Genomic DNA, 22,045 nt, shown 5'->3' with positions numbered 1-22,045 from the left:
TTGAGTCAATTTGGGGATCGCGAATCATTTGAATCGGTTCGGGAGTTCGGAGCGGGATAGCGAATCATTTGCACCAGCGGGTTCGCGAATCGTTTGAGTTGGTTCGGGAGTTTGAATGCAGTAATGCAGTAGCTCTTTCTAAGGGTATTTTTTCAAAATCCTTTTGCACATTTTATTTATGTTCAGTTCTTTCTAGCTCAAGCAAATCCACAAACTAATAGAAGGATTTATTATTAATGTCGCCTGTTGACTGCTGTATATAAAACCTCTTCAATATTGTTGTTGTTAGCTCAGGGGATGAGATGAGTAATAATAATAATAATAATAATAAATGGCTATAAAAAGAGTACCGACGCCTCTTTTGGGCCACTTAAAGCACTGGATGATATGAAGATTATAATAAGATAATATTCTCTTCTCAATCACTAGTATTTATCTGGTACAAAAACACTGAAGTTCTCAGTCAAACAAACAGTTCAATAAATGCAATTAAAACAAATGAAACCCTCATTAATAAAACCAAACTTAAAATATAGAAAGCATACATCAGCATTTAAGTATATTTAATAGTGCGTTTAGATATTTAATTGCACTATACGAAAGAATTTGTAAAATTAAGTATGGTTTAACTCTCTTAATCATTTTGAAAGAATCATTCGAATGACTCACTTAAATGAATCAAATATAAAAATTACAGTATTTTTGTTGTTGTCATTGTTACTGTTGAAAGGAATGTTTTACTGTTTTGCTAAAAGTTGCTTTTGCTCACCAAGTCTGCAATTATTAGATTAAAAATACAGTAATAACGTCAATTAAAATAATTGTGTTCATCAAGGACACATTAAATTGATCAAAATAGACATGCATAATGTTACAAAAGACTTCTGTTTCAAATAAATGCTGTTCTTTTGAACTCTCTATTCATCTGTGAAAACTGAAATATAAAATGCATCACTGTTTTCTCAAAAAGAAATATGAATTATCATATTTTCATGATTTCTGAAGATCATGTGACTCTGAAGACTGGAGGAATGATGCTGAAAATACAGCGGAGCATCACAGAAATACATTACATTTTAACAGATTCACACAGAAAACAGCTGTTTTAAATTGCAATAATATTTTACAATTTTCACAGTACTTTGGAGCAAATAAATGAGTAGAAGAAACTTCTTTCAAAGACATACTTATTCCAAACTTTAGATTATATTACACTATATAACAATATTAAATCATTCAGGATATCACATAATGCTGCATGTTGCAAAAGGAAATGACGAGAAGGAGTAAAATTTATTATTAATTCCCATTATTTTAGCTCATACGCACATCAAAATTCCCTCAAACATACGCTGTGTCCGTTTGCAGACAGATATTGATTTTCAGCAGACAGGGATAACGACTAGAGGCTGGTGTGGTTGATATAATGCCAATATACTCTTACATAATCTAATAATTAAAGCATACTCTGGGGAGATTTTCTATTGCCACAATATTTACACAGAAAAGCCTTGAAAAGTCTCCTCCTTTACAATTAAGCCATTATTACAGTCAACTGTAAAACCCTTTCCTCCAGGACAATAACGCCATTATACAAGCATAAATCTTTAATATCTTAGCCTGTGTCTGGCTGTAATTACTTCATCTTTTTGTTTAGCCGCTGAAGAGCCACACACATATATATATATAGTGTGTGTGTGTGTGATTGTCTGTGGTGTGTGTGTGTGTGTGTGTGTGCGTGTGTGGTATGACAAATATATTACTACAGTATAGTACAGTAGAATGTACTTCTCAAAGTAATCAGATTACAATTATTAAATATTTATTTCAAGAATAATTTTTTTTGACAGTTTAACAATAATCCTCTGTCATGCAGCAAATATTTCAATTGTTTTTTAAAAAAATAATTAATTTGTTAATGTTAATATGACGATAATTCATTTGTATTAAATCAAATCTAGAAAAAATAAAATATACAACCGTTTTCTAATAATAATAATATATATATTTCATAAAATATTTTTAGGAGCTTATTATATTAACTAGATGCTTATTATATGAATGATAATATTAACTTTCAAATTTTATAAATTGATTAAATAATGCTTCTGTAATTAAACCACTGGATTTTTAATGACAAAAATACATTATGTGGGGAAAATAAAACTTCACTTAAAAAAATATTTTTGTGAAACTGAATAAATTGCTGTTAAATTCTAAATGCTTCACAGCTTCCATCATTCTGAATCATAAGAAGAATAAAAAAAAGAGGAAAATCCAAAAACACAACAGAATTTTGTGTATTATGAGCGGCATAATTGTTACATTTCATAAATTGTTAACATTTTATGAATTAATATTTTAAGAATTAAATTGATGAGACATGGTTAAAATGGAAAACATGGAACTTGAGGAAAAAAAGTCAAATGATCTAATGGTAGATAGCCAGTAGATAACATTTATACTGTGGATTACAGTGCGTTTTTAAAATGAGACAAGAATAAATCTATAGCCTTCTCAAAAAACAGCCTCCCAAACTGGCACTAACAGTACAGACAGATCTGTTCAATATAATGACAGCGGTTCGCTCGAGACCTGATCTATCAGTGACACCAGCACTAGCTGTAGTAACTCGTTTAACAAAGCACTGCAGAGCAGAGGCAGATGATGAAGCAGCATGCAGGAGAGATGATGTAACCCACAGACAGATGAAGATGATGGGCTGGGGAAATGACTCTGTGCTGCTCCTGCAAATGGCTTGTTGTCAGGTAATATGCAGCTCTGCTTCAAGAACACTTCACAGTCGCGTCTGAAGACTAGTGTACTTCACTTAAGTGCTAATGATAGCCAGCCGTCAGGGACGACCACCCCACTGAAACACGGATGAAAATAGCTTCAACTCAAGAACAAAAGATAAGAAAAGGCCATGCATACATGCATTTGAAAACACATTTAAATGGTTGAACATTTATAGTTCCTGGCTTATAATTATTTATAATCCATGCAAAACTTTCATCGCATGGAAAGATTGAAATGGCTCATATATTTATACAAATATATATATTTACATACATATAAGCTATTACTAAATATTGTAGAAACATAATTTTCAGTAAAGTTGCTTTGTAATGATTTGTATTGTAAAAAGCGCTATACAAATAAACTTGAATTGAATTGGTTCTGGTTCAAATCCTATAAAGCATCCTACATAGGCAGCTACCTTCTAAGGGAGCATCTTAATTAAAATACAGCCTCATTTTTGAGTGTTTAGAACACTACACTTGGAGAAACTGAAACATAAAGCACAAAAATAATATGATACTCACATATTTTCACAAATATAATAATGATACTCCCGACAAATGCATGTTTCTAAAAGTTACATGCACAGAATCCATTGCCTACAATGAAATTTACTGTGTGACATGAAATGTCAAGAAAGAAAAAATTTATAATAATAATAAAATTTGAGAAAATTAGAAGAAGATTAGCATTTTTAATATCAATTTCTTCAAAGATACAATGATATTTCTACTCTAGATCGTTGTTGTAAATATAAACATTTAAATGATAACTCTCTCTTCTGTTTCTGTTTGAATGAATGTTAATTTAATTAACCACTGGTTTTAATAATACATTTGTATTAAATAAAACACAGAATGCAGAAAAATTACAACAGAATTCCTGAATCAATATATAAAAGTGTCAAAGGCACCATTTTTGTATAAATGTCAATAAATTGACAATTATTTGATTAGCGATCCTTTTTATGACAAAAATATAATTAAACCATTAAAACAAAACACTGAAAAATTACAAAAATTCTGGTTTTATGACATTTCATCTGACATTTGTATACATTTTAAACTGTTAAAAAACTAATTATGATATATTGAAATTATTTATTGAATTAAACCATTAAAACGGTCTATTTATGGAGGATTGTTTATTTATTTTTTTTATAGCACACTATATGAAAAAAGTAATATTTTCTATATTTATGCCTTCCTTAAACAAGTTTGTTCCATGTGTTTTATTTAAAATGAATTTGATTTATAATCAATATTTTTTGATCCATCCATTTCAATGCATTCTTTTCCATGACGCACACATGTGCAACGCTGCATTTTTATTTTGGTGTTTTGGCTTAAATGAGGCATAATTACGCTGCCTACTTATTTGATGCCTTAAAAGGATGCCTATGTAGGCAGCGCACTACGTTTGGAACAGTGCACCGAACACTTTCTAAAGTAATCAATTTAAGACTTTACATTGCATAATACTTGCATTTCAATCTTCAACCACTCTGTTGAAAGCAGTGCAGATAGTGAGTGTGATACTGACAGTGATTACAGCGCTAGAGGAACGCCAGACGTTCACCCTGTTATTTGAGCGCTTCATCAAAGGTGGATGGTCCAGCTGGGGAACAGCACTAATAATGAACACTTCATACTCCAGTGTAACGGACGCCTGTGGCTCACAATGTGTCAACGCTGCTGTCGCTTTTAAAATCAGCTTCTAAAACCATCTCCCATTATGACAGAATTAGCATAATCACCCGTTTCTGTCATGTGCTCGCACTCGTTTCTCTCCGAACCTGTCTGATTCTCTTTCTCTCACTTGTGGAACAATAAAGATGAGGTTTTGAAAACTGTCTGGATTTGTTTAGGTTTTTTTTTTTTTTTTGGTTCATTCAATAAAACCTCAATGTTGTTTGGAACCCTAATGTTTCAACCGAAACTGAAAACAAACATTTAATTTACAATTATTAACTCAAATTTATTGGATGAACAACACTGAGTTGCATATTAATATTTAAATTTCACATACAGCAGTCTTTACATCAACTTTTTAATGATACAATTATGTTTCTGTATGTTCTTTAAAAAAATATAACATTTAAACAGTGACTGTAATTTAAAGACGCTGTCATGACAGATTTATTCAAACATACATTAAATAATGAACGAAAAATGTATTAGCAATTTGAGTACAAAAAAATCTATACTAAAAAAATTGAAAAAATTGAAAAAAGTTAATTGAAAAAAAATTTGCATTAACTGAAATAAAATATACAAAAAATTACTCTTATTTCAATTAGTTGCCAAGAAAGCATTTGTCACTTTAATTTAGATTAATTTGACATAGTAAAATAACTAAAACTGGACAAAAAAAAATATGCATTTAAAAAAATTGTTCATGTGGAAACATTGATTACAGAATCTATGAGTTGTCTTGAAAAGCATAACAATAATTCAGCTCTATATACTTTGAACTATAAGAGGGATTCTTAATGAAATAATCAAATTTAAATCTTTTAATAAATGCAATTATTTATCACACATCTGCATCTTGTATCATGTTGTGTACTGTCTTGTGCCTAAAACACTAGCAATGCAAGCATCAGATCAGCTTCTTTTAACTACACAAGCACTCACACACACTATGTTTGCATCGAAAGTTGTGAAAAATTTGAATATAGCATAAAACATTTATGAAAAATGTAATATTACATAAAACAGGGGAAAAATGGAATATGGCCTATTGTATAAAACATTCAAAAAAACTGAATAGTGCATGAAACACTTGAGGAAAAAATTTAAATACAGCATAAAACATCTGCAGAAAATACTGAAATATTGCATAAAACATTAGTGATTTTTTCCCCCACTTTTTATGCAATATTTTATGCAATATTGCAATATTCACTTTTTATGCAATATTCCAGATTTGATCTTTTTCATAAGAAAAACTCTTGACTTTGAAAAACTGGTTCAAGTATCTGTAATTTATTCTGTAAATGTGTTTCCATCATAGTTTATGCATGTTTTCTTACCATTCTGCCTCAATTAAAGCACATTCAGTACATTATCTGGACATTTCCATCCAGCATTTTTTATGCAATATCCCAAAATTCACATAACATGATGTGGACGGAACACAAGCAGCAATGCTTTAACTAATCACTTGCACCTGTTTTGTGCACTTGCACCATGTCTGGTCTTACTGATTTGTCCTGAAGTCATTGTGGTATGAAATATTTCAAATCTGAACACTTACAGCTAAACTCATGGTCTGCCTGAGCTCATAAATATTCTGCACATGCATCACTCTCTTCCTGGCACATCCTGTTCATTCTGGTGTGAACAATGACTGTGAAGAAACCTTCAGGTCTCATGGAAAAAACAACATGCAGCAGCAAACCATCCATCTCATCATAACTGAACTCCAGACAAGAGTGCGTTAAATCACAGCCTAACAGACCAAAACCTGCACACTGTATAAGACTTTAACAGTTCCTTCATTTCCAGCAGATATTGCACAGCATTTGTGTGGGAGAAACCCACCAAGTCACATTTAACATCAAATTCAAAAGAAAAAGTTGCACAGTTTTTAAGTTGCATGATGAAAATAAAGCCTATTTTAAAACCATTAAGATTTTTTGCACTGTTTTTAATGACACTCAAGCACATTTTCTTCTCTATTTTTCCCCTCCATGCATTTTGCCATTAACCCCCCTCAAGTGTTGATTCTCTTTCCAAAAAATCTGCTTTTTTTTATTATTGTTGTGTGACGTGGGACACCACGGTTCTATTACAGTAGTTAATGAACAAAAACAAAAGAAAGGTGATGCAACTGGTCATTTCCATGTGCACAAATCTCATGCAGGGGGAACAAAGCATTTGCACTGATAAATGTGATTATAATGGTAGTCATACTGGTAAGTGTTAAAGGCCAGAGGAAAATAAAGCCGTTTGGATCCCAATCCCATCTGCTGTGAGTCTGGAGATCATCTCAGCAGCAGCACTTCATACAGCTCTCCAAATACAACAACTTATACACATGAGACTGTCAGTGATGGCTCATTTCTATAGTTCACCCAAAAACTTTACTCATTATTACCAAGAAACTATGATGAAAAATAGTAGATGGTGACTGCTTTTCTATGATTAAGACATTTTTTGATTAAGACATTATTTTTTTTCAGCCATAAAGTCATGAAGTGATGAACTATTGATGGGAATTTCCCCGTTTTAAATTTCAAAAGAAACGTTTGAGTTTTATCAGTCAGTATTATTATAGTCAACTAAAACGGACACTAAAATTTAAACCATTAAAGAAACCAAAACATTTTATTAAAACAAATATGTATATATATATATATATATATAATAAAATAAAATAAAATAAAATCTAATTATATATATTTTTTAAATTACTAATTAAGTTAAAATTAAAATGGAAAATATAATAATGAGATTCAAATTAAAATTGTAATAGTAACAACACTCTTAACAGCTGGCATGATTTAGAGAGTGTGTTCTTTTATATGATAATTTTATAAAGCAGGACCTATGAGGTAAAATAAACAATATGCATGAGGTTATAGTCACAATATTAGTGCTTATACAGTTGGTGAAAGTGCAATAATTCTGAAGTAACATCTCTAAATGACAACACTCATGATCAGTCATTTTCAGCAAAATAATTGTGATTATCAGTTCAACAGTTATGCAGCACTGTGCAGTTAAAATAAGACATTTTTATTGCCATTCTTCTGTAAAAAAATAAATAAATAAATAAAATCCAGAAAATCAATCAAGAATCAGTCAATTGCTTGTTTATTATTTCACTAAAACTAAAACCATTTCATAAGAAAAAATATTTGAAATAAGCATAAACTGTATTAAAAAAATATATTTAAAAAAAAATAATATTTTTTTATTACAATGTATTAACTATATAATTTAAAAAATAGAATAGTAGCTGAATAAAAAAAAACTAATAACAACTTGGAAAATAAAAATGCATTTCATTTTCTAAAATCTTTTACTTTCAATGATCAGGTGAGCAATAGTCCTGCCCAAAAGATTTCTTTTTTAAAGATGTTAAGATGAAAACCCGCAGCACAAGATCCTCAGACATCAGTCTTGTTGTTGCTGGTCAGGGCGTACTCTAATCTAGACTCTATTCTCAGCTCCGCTTCACTTCCGCAGAAACACATGAATTAAAGATGATGCTTTCATAACTCCCCAAAAGTGCTGCTTTTCAAGCACTGTCTCAGAAATAAGATGAAGCGCTCTTTAACCTTCAGCCCATCTTGGCAAAGTCCAAACACAGCCAGATCTGCGGCCGGAAGCTTTTACTCTGGAGAACACAATCAAGCATTTGCCCTTTGGGGATATGGTCCATTTAATGAATTTAGTTGATTATGTTAATTTAGTCCCCAGAGTCTGCGTTTTCTTCTTCTTTTGTTTCGGGAGATTAGGACTGCAGCAGATTACATTTTATAAGAGCACAAGATCAGCACGATGGCTAATTGTAATTTCATAAAACTATACACTATTATATATACTAACATAGGACTACTGCAGTTTTTATTAACATCATGAATTCATTTTTCTTTATATTTAATTTGTTGGTTATTTTATTAGTTTAATATATATATATATATATATATATATATATATATATATATATATATATATATATATATATATATATATATATATATATATATAATTATTATTATTTTAGCTTTAGTTTGAGTTATTTTAGTATATCAAGAAAATAAATGAAATGAAGTTCGAATTCTACCTTTTGCCGAACTATTTTCTCCATTTACGAGTTTCATTAAAACAGAAAGGCATTTATTATTAAAAGAAGAAATATTGCAGTAGAATTTTTTTTTTTTTTTATTAAATTGTCTTCATTTATTATTAAAGCAATATTCTTTTATTTATACATTTGTTTATTTTATTGATAAAGTCATAACATTTTGGCCAAATTGTGCAGCCCTACAGACAAGCACAGCATACCAGGAGTTTTTAAATAAAATAAAATAAAACATTTTTAAACCACTTTAACAATTTAATAATAATTTAACAAACAATAATTGTGCAGCTCTAATAGAAAATCAATTCCCATGTTTTTTTGTGTATATTCCTCAAAATATCCCATTTTGTGTTTAAAAAAAAAAAAAAAAAAAAAAAAAAAAAAAAAGATTTGGAAATGGAAAGGATGGTTCGGAATGACTGGAAAGTAAATGGAGAGTAAATAAATGTCAGATTTTCCATTTTTGCAGACTCTGCTCACTAAAACATTAAACCATAAAAAGGTTCTCTGCAGAATTTGAACATTTCGCAAAACATTTCAACATGAACATGAAATAATTTCCTATGCATCACAAACCATCAGCCGTTCCGTTTAAACTTCACCACAGACACATCTCGTCTAAACATCCTCTCAAACTCACATCAGTCCACAACACGCAGGCCCTTCATACAAACACAGTCGCTCTTTCACACACAAAGCTGCAGCATAAAATAAAGAGCTCTTCTACACATTTATCATCTGTGTGATTATTTTGGAGAGTAACCAGGCTGTGGTTATGAGCACTGGACAGTGGCGATGATGCCAGCGAGATCCAGGGGCCAATCCTTTAGGAGGATTAGCTGGGATAAAATCAAGAAAAATCAAACAAGCCAAACAGGTTATGGAGTTGAGCTTAACCGGACAGCACTGCGCATGCACACGGCTTATATGTTACACCACGGCATGCATGGAGGCAAATTAAATCACAAATCACCATTCTCATCAGCAACCTGGGCATGGGCTTTATGATGACCTATAGCAATATACACAGAGTACAGCGGCTTATGTCTTCATATTTAATACAACCACTGACAGAAAGCTACACAACAATGATTGAAGTGAAGTGATTTTATATAAGCTACTAAAGCAATACAGCAATATATATTATTTGTGACATTTTTTGTTGTATAATGGAATAATAAATGTATAATATTTACAATTTTATAATATATATGAGATAAATAAAAATGAACATGTTTGAATACATTGCATATAAATAACTACTGAATGTTTATATTTATAATATATTTTGTCAACTGTTGCTACAGTAATTTCCAAATCTACAAATATGCTTAGTCAATGAATAAAGCAAATTTCTATTTATTTAAAATACTGAATTTAGATTAAATGCTATGTAAAAAACTGTTTATAAATAAAATATGCATGTTAAATGTACATAAAAATAAACATTTACACAAGCAAATAAATATTTATAAATAAAATATATAAAAACACCAAATATTTGTATTCTGCTGTTACAGTAATCCCTGCATCTACTGCTTAGTCAATGGACAATGCACAGATTTGCAACACAAAAATATTTATCTTTTTTTTTATGTATACGTAAATAGTTATTAGAGATATTTTAGAAATAGAATAATTATACATATCTTCCCCCTCTGAGAATATAGTTTGTTGCTATAGTTACCTCCAAATCTACTGCTTAGTCAATAGAAAACGCGCAGATTTTGAGCCCTGTGAAGTGATGGACTGATTTCTGGAGATTTCAGCATCGCATTGAGCATTCAGCATTCCTCCTCAGTAAAAACGCGTTTGAACGAAGAAGCATAAGGAGCATTTACAGATGCACCCAGCTCTGAATGAATGAATGAATGAAAGGAGGAGAGGAGATGCGCCAGCGGCGTTATCCATCAGGTCCCCTGACATCACTGCTGCATGCTTCCCGACAACCACAATCACTCCATGCGTTATAATCATGTGAAGAGAGTGAACTGCTGTGCATGACTCACCCTGCTAGTTTGGGCACCCTGACGAAGCTGAACACGTCCATGATTCGGATCGCCTCCGAACTCACTTCGATTCCATTCCCTAAAGGTCTCGGCGTGAATCGTTTACAAAATGAACGCGTCGGAGGTTTCCTCAAGTCAGCGCGAGGATCTCCTGCATGGCTGCGCGTCCGCGTGAAACCCGATCCGCGTCTCCGTCAGATCGACATCATCCTCCGCGGATCCAGATGCCCTCGGCCAACTTTATTCAATTTCCCCTCGCGGTGGAAACCGACGGAGGAGAGCGAGACGGAGCGAGAGACTGAGCGGAGGAGGAGAGTCTCAGCCGATTGATGCTCCATCTAATCTCAGATGTCCGTTAGTAATGAAGGATCTCGCGACGCGTGCACAGGTCAGCGTCATCGCGCGACGCCAGACTGGAGGGGAATGGAGAAGCGCGTGGGTGTTCCGTGGAGGAGGAGGAGGAAGATAGAGATGAAGAGTGGGAGGAGTAAATAAAGCGAGGAGGAGAGAGAAGAAAGTTATTGGATGAGAAAAGAGAGAATAGGCTACACACCTGTGCGCGCACGGTCTAATCCATTTAGTTTTTTTTTCAATTTAGGTGAGCTTTATTGGCATGACAAAAACTACATTTGTTTTGCCAAAGCAGTTGCAGCTAGGCTGCTTACAAATAGTGCACATGTGTATTAAAAGACCGAAAATTATAATAGTAATAGTGATAATAAAATATATAAAAAGTAATAAGCATGTAGTGCAAAATGGATTAGTCGATCAGTATTCTAATCTCTAAATACATCAAGGTGAGTCTCTCTCTCTCTCTCTCTCTCTCTCTCTCTCTCTCTCACACACACACACACACACACACACACAAACACAAACACAAATTGGTTTAGCCAATGGCGTGAGTTTGGGCGGGGATTTTTATTAGCGTGACCAATGGCAAGCGGATTATTTCTGAAACCTTTTAGAAACCTAGCATAAATTTTGCAAGTTTCGTTTGGTGACCAGGGGGTATTCCAAAAAGCAGGTTATGTGATATTCCTGGGTATGTTTGATGGTAAGCGAGTTGATAACCTTAGCTTTCGGTTTCAAAATCGGAGGATACTTTCAGGGTAGTCTAACTTGCTCTCTGATGATGATAACCTGTTCTGGAGTTGCTTCCAGAGTTAGTTCACTTCAGCGCACGTGCGATCTACTGACTAGCCTTCAGTGAGCGTGACAGATAGGAACCAACATTATAAAACATTACAGTAAGTAATATAGCTTATTATATATATATATATATATATATATATATATATATATATATATATATATATATATATATATATATATATATATAAAGGGGCGGATCTACCCCAGTTGGCAGCAACGAATTAAAGGTTATGGCCAATTTGAAAATTTACAAGCGCGAATCTTTCGTGATTCGTGATGCTGCTCCGAACTCCCGAACTGACTCAAATGATTCGCAAACCCGCTCTGAACTCTCTAATTGATTCAAATAGCCGCTCCGAACTCTCGAACTGATTCAAATGATTCGCGAACCCGCTCCGAACTCCCAAACTGACTCAAATGATTCGCGATCCCGCTCCGAACTCCCAAACTGACTCAAATGATTCGCGATCCCGCTACGAACTCCCAAACTGACTCAAATGATTCGAGATCCCCAAACTGACTCAAATGATTCGCGAACCCGCTTTGAACTCTTGAACTGACTCAAATGATTCGCGAACCCGCTTTGAACTCCCAAACTGACTCAAATGATTCGCGAACCCGCTTTGAACTCCCAAACTGACTCAAATGATTCGCGAATCCGCTTTGAATTCCCGAACTGACTTAAATGATTTGCGAAACCGCTCCGAACTCCCGAACTGATTCAAATGACTTGCGATCCCCAAACTCTAATAATTTACAAAGTATTAATATACTGTATTATTTTGTTGTTGTTGTTGTTGCTGCTGCTATAAAAACACACATAAGCTATCAATAGCTAATGTGTGACGTTAGATGGAGCAGAATTTCCTTATATGGGTCCTAAGGGCACTTCTGCCGGAAGAGCGCGCGCTCCCGTATAGCAGAGCACTGAGAGCACAACAGACTTCACTGATCAGAGCGAGAGCGTCGCGAAATGTCACAAAAGGAGTGTGTTTTTGGTTGCCAGGGCAAGACAACCCTGCACAGATTACAAAAAGAGAAACAGCATTAAGGGACCAGTGGATGGAGTTTATTTTTACAGAGCATCAACAGAGTTGTGCAAGTGTTTGTGTTTGTTCCCTGCATTTCTAAAATGCTTGTTTTACAAACAAGGCCCAGTTTGACGACGGATTTGCGTATCGTTTATTTCTTAAGGATGATGCAATCCCAACGAAAAAGGGTCACGATCGTGTGTTGGAACCGCATGCGGTGAGTAAAACTGCTTAAAATATCTCTGCCTCCTTGGTAGTGCATCCCCTCCCATGCCAGAGACCCCGGTTCGAGCCCCGCTCGGAGCGAGTCGTTGCTGATGCTGCTTTTGTTCAGTTTCAGCCTCTGGATCTGATTCTGGATCATAAATATACGCTGAATCTGACTGTAAGCCATGGTTTGTTTTGGATGTGTTTTTTCCTCAAGGTAATGTCACAGCTTCCAAACGCTCTCAACGCAAAAGCCTACTGGCGCTCGTGATTCTTTAGCTCCGCCCACACGTCACGCCTCCAACCGCTCGTGTTTTTCCGGGAAAAATCAATACAGACTATCTTTCTCTTATGAATATAATAAAACTAAAGACTTTTTGGAGTTATGAAGGATGCAGTACTACTCTATAGGTACTCTGTAGCCACAGGTAAATGTCGAGAGCTACACTTGTGATTTGTAAATAATACAATTTATTCATTTAGTTTTTTATTTGATTAAAGTTATTTTTTCACCCCTATAGTAGTTTTTTTTTTCCATCATCATATTTGAGGAAGGGGGGCACAACAATAAATCCTTCTTATGGGAACCCTTAAGGTGTTGTTATACACGTCTCTGGGAATGTGTGCTCTACACACAGACACACACACACACACACACACACACACACACACTGAAGCACGCGTGGTGTTTTCAGCTCTTCACTATATTGACGCATGATGTAAGCTACACATGTGCACGTCAGCGCGCTATGAGAGGATTTCACCATTTCATTTGATAAAACTATCGTCATTCATTCGTATCGTATACACAGACTGACAAAAATACCAATGTCTTTATGACAACCTGTCAAAATAAAATTTCGATATAACTTGAAGAAATTCAAATAGAAATATAGTACTATTACACAGTAGAGTATGCTATACTTCAAGTTATTAGCTATTAGCTAATAGCTATTAGCTAATAATAATAGTTAATTTAAAAAACACAGAAACTCTGGTTACAACCCACGAAAATAAAAGTTTGGCCTAACTCAAATAAATTATGTAATAAATTGCTTAGTAAAATATAGTTAAAAAAAGATCTACTAAAACATTATTTTAAAGGAGTATCACACAAGTTTTAATTTAAGCTTGCCAAAACAATAACACCATATTTTTCAAAAACAATTTCTAAAAGTACATTTGTATTTGTGCCTATAAGGTTTATTTATTTATTATTATTGTCAGCTAATAAAACCTATGCTTCAGGGACCATATTCATATAACATCTAAGGCTAAATGTAGCTCTTGACTGGTTGAGTTAGATGGTGATTAACACTAAACTGTAGAAAATCAGTTGAGTCTCCCCAGCTGGAAATGGCTGTTAAAATCTTGTGTTTCTTATAATAAATTGACATATTGATAACACTGAACCTTTTATAATGCTCTTAATTACATGTTGATGCATACTGTATATATACAAATATATATATATATATATATATATATATATATAATTCAGCATTGCTGAAGAAATGGGTGGGCCTAAAACACTCTGCACTCTATTCATATTGCAATGTTAATTCTTTTTTTCTCAATTTCTGTGCCTGATGGAGTTTGGGTTCCTTGTCACTGTGACATTGGGCTTGCTTAGTAAGGGTTAAAAAAATATATCAATGACAATATCAGATGAGAATACATTTTAAATGAATTGAGCTGAAAACTTAAACTTGTCTTCTGTAGAACTGCTTTTTTTAACTGAATCAAAATCCTTTCATAGCTGGCAAATTTCGAAACATCAATAGTTTTATTGAACTGAATTGAATCCACATAAATCTGAATAATGTTGAAGACCATTGTAACAGGGCTGACGAGACAAAAGCTTTTATTGGACAGAGACGTGGTCATAACTGGCCTGGGTCAAACAATGGCAAACAGGTATATAGAGGGCAAGACACAAGAATGATCTTATGGAAAGCATGGGTCTACGATGAACGAACAATATCCAGAGGGCTAAACAAGAGGGGTAATACAGAATCCAGAGCAAAGGGTCAAAATATGAGTAACAGGGCACATCAAGAAAACAACTAAACAATGAAAACTATAACCTCAAACAGGATTATGAAAACTATAAACTAAGACATGACTATGAAAACACACATGGAATGGCTAGGAGAGGGATATGTGCAGAACAATACTCGGCATTACATGAGAAGAAGTCCAGTGCTATTAAAGCGTGTCTGATGTTTGTGGTGTGTGAGATTGTTATCAAGTGAACTTGTGATTGGTGCAATGGATCAAGGGAAATGTAGTCCAGGGTGTACTGAGTAGTGTGAAAGTCTGTGTGTTGAAATAACGGCAGTTCAGTGATCGGATCATGACAACCATTTTCTTCAGAGATGTTTATAGCTAGCTAAACTGAATTTCTTTAATAACTGAGGAACTTTATATTTCTGAACCGAATCGAATCAACACTTAACTGAAGTGAGCTAACACTATTGTTAAAAAAAAATCAGCTACTTTACTTCAACTTTACTTTTACAAAATAATGAATAACAAATGCACATGAGGTGTATTTGCTTATCTGTATTCCAATTTATGTTGTAATCATTATTCTTGTAACACATTCATATTTTGTACATATACAAGGTATTTTAAATAGAAACTGAAAAAATAGACCTAACCCTAGCGTTGGTCGTTCAGCTCAAATCATTACTACATGTGCACACAAAGACACACATCCAAACAGAGGCTGCTTAGAAGTCAGTGTCACGGTGCCTCTTTGTGGTATGCTAACAATAAAAATTTTTCATGAATTAAAATATAAAATATACATATAGTTGAGTAATTAACAAATCAAATGTAGGTCTTTGAAGTTAATATAAGTTATGAAATTGACATTAGTCATGTGTTACTCAGTCAGTATAGTGCAAAAATCTGCCATTTCAGTTTTAGCAACATAAGATATATTCAAGCTCTACCTCCAGCTCAAATTTCTCTGACAGCAATAAGAAAAACACTTATACATTTCATATTCTGATTAAATAAAGATGCAGACCATGCATTTGTGTGTATTAGCCCTACTGTGTGTGAATTGTGTATATTTGTCTTTATTGTAATGCATGTGCCACACTGTTCTGTTTGGCTGCTAATACATCACAGACGTCCTGGGATTACTACAACATCTGTCTGTCTGCCTTTGCTGTGAACTTCAGCACAATCATTACATTAGACACTCTGAAATGCTGTTCAAATGTTGTTGTTTAAGGCAAAACAACTCATGTAAAAGAGGTAAAAAAAATTTTTTATATTAACAAATATCACCATTTCCTAGTGGATTAAATACATTACAAAAATTTAAAAAATGTTTGTATTTCAAGTTTTCTGAAATGTTATGTTTAAATATGCAAATAAGGCATTATCTAATTAAATACACTTCCAGCAAATTTTCAGGTTTCAGGTTCAAAAATTATTATTTATTTATTTCAGAATAGAAATCAGGACGTGCGAACACAAAAACCTTCAGAATATAGAAAGAAATAAAATGGTACATTTTGGATTATAAAAGTGCTGCTGAATTGGAGAAAAAAACTCTTTGAAAAAATTGCATTTAAAAAAACTTATTTTAATTGAAATCTACAGATACAAATATTTAAAGTACAATAATAAAATCAGCAAACGATGTATGAACAAACCCCTCAGTGAAAATATATAGAGAGGAATAAAACTGTAAATGTTGGTGTCTGTAAGTGCTGTCGTAGTAAGAAAAAAAAAAAAAAAGTAAAATCTACAGATGCTAATAGACGAAGTGCAAGAAAAAAACAAACACTTAGACATGTATTTTGTGTGTTTCCACTTTCCAGTCTGAAGGAAAATATGTTATGGAAGCAAAATAACCCAAACTTTCAAAACTGATCAGTGCATAAAAATCTGTGTAAACATGTCCCTTGTCTAAAATCTGAAATGAATCATGCTTAAACAAGTCATATTTATTTGTCTCATTACAGTAGTGGAAAGCTAAGAAAGTGTGTCACAATATGTAGGTCACCTTAAGCCAAAGATTTTCAGAAATCGGTCACAACACACTCAGGATATACTGTAAATGTGCGTCGGACAGGAACGTTTGGGAATATTAAGGTCACGCTGCTCTGGACTCTCCCCAAAAGCCAAAAGCTGCTGATTTCATTCATTTACCAACTTGGACTCTTTAAATCGGTCCCAGCTTAATTCAGCAAGCACTTGATGGAATTAGTTTGATGTAGTGTAGAAATGCTCAAGTGAGCTAGAAGACGTGGAGGAAATCTCTCCAGGGATTCAGGTTAGTGTTTAACTTGACAGACAGCTCAGTATTTCAGAGCTCAAATAATGAAGTAATTGTTGCTTGTATTTGTACTTGAAATCAAATGTTTGGACATATCCAACTATCCCCAATTTCCACATTTTATAATAATAGTAAAGTGATGTCTGGTAATTATACGGCGAGCAAAAAAGCTGACACAAATGACTTTCATATTTTTGTTTTCACAAAATTAAAACTTGTTTTTGAGCTTAACATTCATGAATGAGGCAGATCCTGGGATGCTTTTAAACACTACTGAACATCTGCGATGAGCACAAGATAATGCTTTTACTTCACATCTGTTATGACTCATACATTTCAAACGATTTATTTGAATCGAACATTTAGTGAAGAAATCCAGAAGCATGCACTCTTTATTTTTGCAAAACTGCATTTAGATTTTAAAGATCATGAGAATCAATGTCGAAATATATATTTTTCTTTATTTTCTTGCCTCATTTGATTTTGTTTTGAAAACAGATATAGACATCTGAAGATAATCTTTCTTATAGCAATGCAGTATGTGTGTGGATAATATTTCAAGATCAAATGATTTCTCGTGATCAAGTTACATTACTCTCTTGAAACACACATTATCAGTCAATGAAATGCATTTATGCATAACACCTGAGAAAGGTACGGAAAAAGGGAATAATTTGTTATCGCTCAAAGTGCCAACCTGTCAATTAAATCACCAGTTTTCCAGCCAAAGAACATCCCGCATTAATCTGCACTAAATATGATGACAGATGAGTACTGAACTGGACAGACTGTTCACATATTTGTCAGGTTAAATATTGAACGCTCTCCTGTTTTGGGCAGTTAAGGTGATTATTAGTTGAATCTCATATATTCACTATGATGGTTTGAAACAAAGAGAGAAAGTGTGTGCTGCTCTATAAAATGTACTTTGTTTGCAAAGTATCTGATAATGAGGTATATGAAAATGTGTTGTATCTTTAACGCTTTATCTTTTTTATGCTTCATTGTTTTGCAGTGCATGCAACATTTAATGCCGTGATTTCATGAACTTCCTGAATCCTGTTCTGATTTAAGACGAAGAACGCTCTGATCTTAATTTGTACTAGATTTTTAGGACCTGCAGAATCCTATACTGGTCCGTTTCTTTAAACTTTTGTTTAAAACTGTCCAAACACACAGACTTACACCAGAGATAAAGACAAAGCTTGTCTTATAACATGGCAGACACAACTGATGCTGATTGGTTATCATCATTTTTAGGCAGAGATTAGCAATGCGGGTGAGTTACAGAGAAATGGTTTCTCAGAAAAACTTTACTTACTTATAGTTGACTCTACACGTTATATGGGAAGACAAGGAGGAATTATACACATCAGCAATAATATAAGAAAAAGCGAATAGTCACATGGGCCAAAGCCAAGCATTCACATTCCTCTGCTGACTATTAAAACACCCGACAACAGCGGCGCTCAACCGGTGCATCTCAGAGAAAACATACAGCTAACTGAATAATCATAAGATATTATGAATGTGAAACTAACTGACCTCCAATATACATTTACATTAATTCAGCAGATACCTTTATATAAAGCAACTTACAAATGTGGAATATGACAAGCAATTCATCTTCATCTCGTTGATGTCAAAAGTTATGCGTCTAATCAAACGCTAACGCATTTTGGCACAAATTCATCAGGATTAGAAGAGGTTGTGTTTCACTCTCATTCATAAAAACATCAACAAAACTATACAAGATGAATGAAAAATACACTGTAAAAACACATTTTCAAAGTTATCAATAAAACAAAGATTATTAGACTACATTTTACAACAAATTACTGTCAGTTTTATGTAAGTTATTTCAAAATGTCATGTTCAATTTAATGTGTTACCTGCTGTGTCTTTGTAACTCTGAAATTCACTTGCAAATAATGAGTGAAAATTATTTCTATACAATTTTATTTTAAATCAGTGTACAACACACGCAAAAAAAAATAATAATAATATGGATACACTTATTGAGAATAATCAATGTGTTCTGTGCTGTGAACATGAAATCATCGAAACGTAGAACCTTAAAAGTCAATAATTATTTACAAGTTCATGGTAATATTAATTACTTTCAATGCAAGTAAAAAAAGAAAATACAATTCAGTTAGATATTGCACTTTGAAAGAATTACTTTGAAATTATTTTCACTTAAAAATTGTAAAACTTTACAAATAATTAATAAGAAATGGCAACACAGTAACAAATTGAATCAGGGTTGCCAGATCTGTGAAACAAGTCCAATTGCTCATCAAAATGAGCTGATTTTCCCCCCACAGTTGTCCCCTTTCACAATGGTCCCCTTACATCTTAATAGCATTTGTAGAAGATCACTTTAAATTGTGGACCCAAAAAACAACAGTATATTAAGATTCAATGGGGGGGGGGGGGGGTGTTGGGAAAATGTTCTTGTAAAACCTACTTCGACAAACTTAAAAGCAGACACTTTTTTTACAGCGTCAATAAACTATTTTGATGCTTTGTTTGCTGAAGAAGAAAAGAATGAACCACTTCTGATGAAACATCAACATAACTGAGTTAATTTATAACTGAAATTGCCAAAGCCTTTAAAAACCAAGCATGCAAAATGCATGAAATCTGCTGTGAAATTCCCAAAGCAATAAACACAGAAACGCATCAGTGTAATAAAAGCTTGAAGGAGAGTCACTGAACTTACTGTATGACAGTAAAAACATCGAGTTCTTCACTGGGCTCGGCGTCTTCAGCAGCCCACGCTTTGTTTTGCTGTCCCTTTGGCATACTTTAGGCTTTTACCAAATCCTTCTAGTGACTTCCCTGTGTCTTATGGTGAAATCTCAACATCTGAGCCGGCCCAGATAAACCCACCAACTAACTCCTCGCTCACTGTGTGCCCCAGTCTGGGTGTGTGAGGGACGAGCCCTGAGGCGGAGAGAGAGAGAGAGAGAGAGAGAGAGAGAGACTCAATAATGAAACACCATCACATTACAGGCCAATGCATCAGTAAGCCACAGGGATCAATGCTTCCAGCTGCAGTCTGATTGGTGCTGGCTGTGAGTGGAGAGAGAGAGAGAGAGAGAGAGAGAGAGAGAGAGGACAGATAGTGCCAGCAGAAGAAACAGCAGCGGTTCGATATCAGAGTCCCACACCGAACACTTCAGCAGAAACGAGCCACTCCAGGACGCACTACAGTGGTTTCAGTGCAGGTCAAATGGACACAAGCTTCAGTGGCTACTGGCTTTTATGAAATGGCAATATTATGAAAACACCAATACTAAATGGATAGATAATTGGAATAATTCTCCCACTGAGGTAAATAGATTATCAGTCTGACTCTATTCATTTAAATTTACATTACATTTAGTCACTTAGCAGATGCTTTTATCCAAAGCGACTTACAAATGAGGACAATGGAAACAATCAAAATCAACTAAAAATCAACTTCGCTAATGTTAGGAGCACAGAGCAAGGAGACACGGGGTAAACTTAACAAACAGACTTCATTGATATCCAAGGAACCAGGAAATCACACATAGCAGACATCATTTAATAATGGACGGAGAACAGGAAACACTTTAAATACATATGACATAACGACACATAAACACCTGGGAGCAATAAACCTAATGAACATGAGGGTAAACTGGGTCATGGAGAGCATGTCTTCCCAAAGGAAGAGAGGGCCCTTGAAAAGTCTGGAATATGTATTTTCAGGGGGGTGGGGCTGCTCATGCATAGGGCCCGGGATCTTGTGCATCGCCCCTGCCTCAATTTATAATTTGGGCTCAGGATTTACTAATTTGTTCCCTTGATTCGCTAAATCGCGCACACAATTTATAAATCGAAAGAACGAATTAGTAAATTATGCAAATTGAGCGAACGAAATTGCACGTTTTAGTGCATCGAGGGAACAATCATGTGTACAATTTATTGTTTTTTTTGCATGTCATGTGCGGGGCTCCGTAGGGAAGGAAAACACAAGACACAGAACACAGGACTGACACTCAGTTAGCCTAGAATTACTATAAAACTAATAATATTAATGTTTATGGAATGCTAAATGAATACAAATATACATGTCAAAATAAAACGTCAAATTATGCCGAAACTACCAATGATTAACTTGATAACTAAAATAAATAAAACTGAAATAAAATGACACATAATAATAATCAATATAAAATAAAATAAAAAATAAAGCAATGTAACTCCAATAATGACATCAGTAAATAATAAATATGGCATAAAAAATATAGATAAAAAAAACAACTAAAAATCATGGCTTACTCATCTTACAAAGTCACCTATGCTAACATTCATGGAAAATATTAAATATTATCCAAGATTAACTATGTTGTGTAAAAAAAAAAAGCGGGTAAAAATTGATACCTAATCAATAAACATTCAATCAGACAACTACGTTTCTCAGTTTGCAGTTGATGCAATTTATTTCTTTAGGGCAGAATATAGCAAGGAAGATGAATATATTTCATATTTACATACCTATTTATTGAACATTGGTGTGTTCAATAAATAGTAGTGAAAATCTCTTGGCTTCATGTCTCACTGTGTTAAAATCACGGTAAATCTTTCTGATGTGGTTGCTTTGTATTGTATATGCCTCTGATTATGTAAGCTAAATGCACTAATTGCTGCTCTGTCCATATGTATTCAGTAATGAAGCAAGAAATATGCATAATATG

At 33.8% G+C, this 22,045-nt stretch overlaps 1 protein-coding gene across 2 annotated transcripts in view; it reads right to left on the bottom strand.

The window, feature by feature from the left end:
• The window catches only part of LOC127964768 (FERM and PDZ domain-containing protein 4), a 58,590-nt gene extending 38,396 nt beyond the window's left edge, over positions 1-20,194 (bottom strand). The window contains exon 1 of one of the 2 annotated variants that reach the window (XM_052565092.1): positions 20,041-20,194. In XM_052565092.1, the coding sequence (XP_052421052.1) occupies positions 20,041-20,123 (83 nt within the window). In that variant the 5' untranslated portion in view covers positions 20,124-20,194. Of the gene's footprint in view, positions 1-10,625; positions 11,067-20,040 lie in introns of those variants that run through there. The other variant, XM_052565093.1, reaches the window with a different exon arrangement.
• Positions 20,195-22,045: the final 1,851 nt, after the last annotated feature.

This window comes from Carassius gibelio, chromosome B9 (assembly GCF_023724105.1).
Source record: "Carassius gibelio isolate Cgi1373 ecotype wild population from Czech Republic chromosome B9, carGib1.2-hapl.c, whole genome shotgun sequence".
NCBI classification, from domain to species: Eukaryota; Metazoa; Chordata; class Actinopteri; order Cypriniformes; family Cyprinidae; genus Carassius; species Carassius gibelio.
Note: the sequence above shows the minus strand (reverse complement) of the source record. Positions and strands in the feature narration are given on the sequence as shown.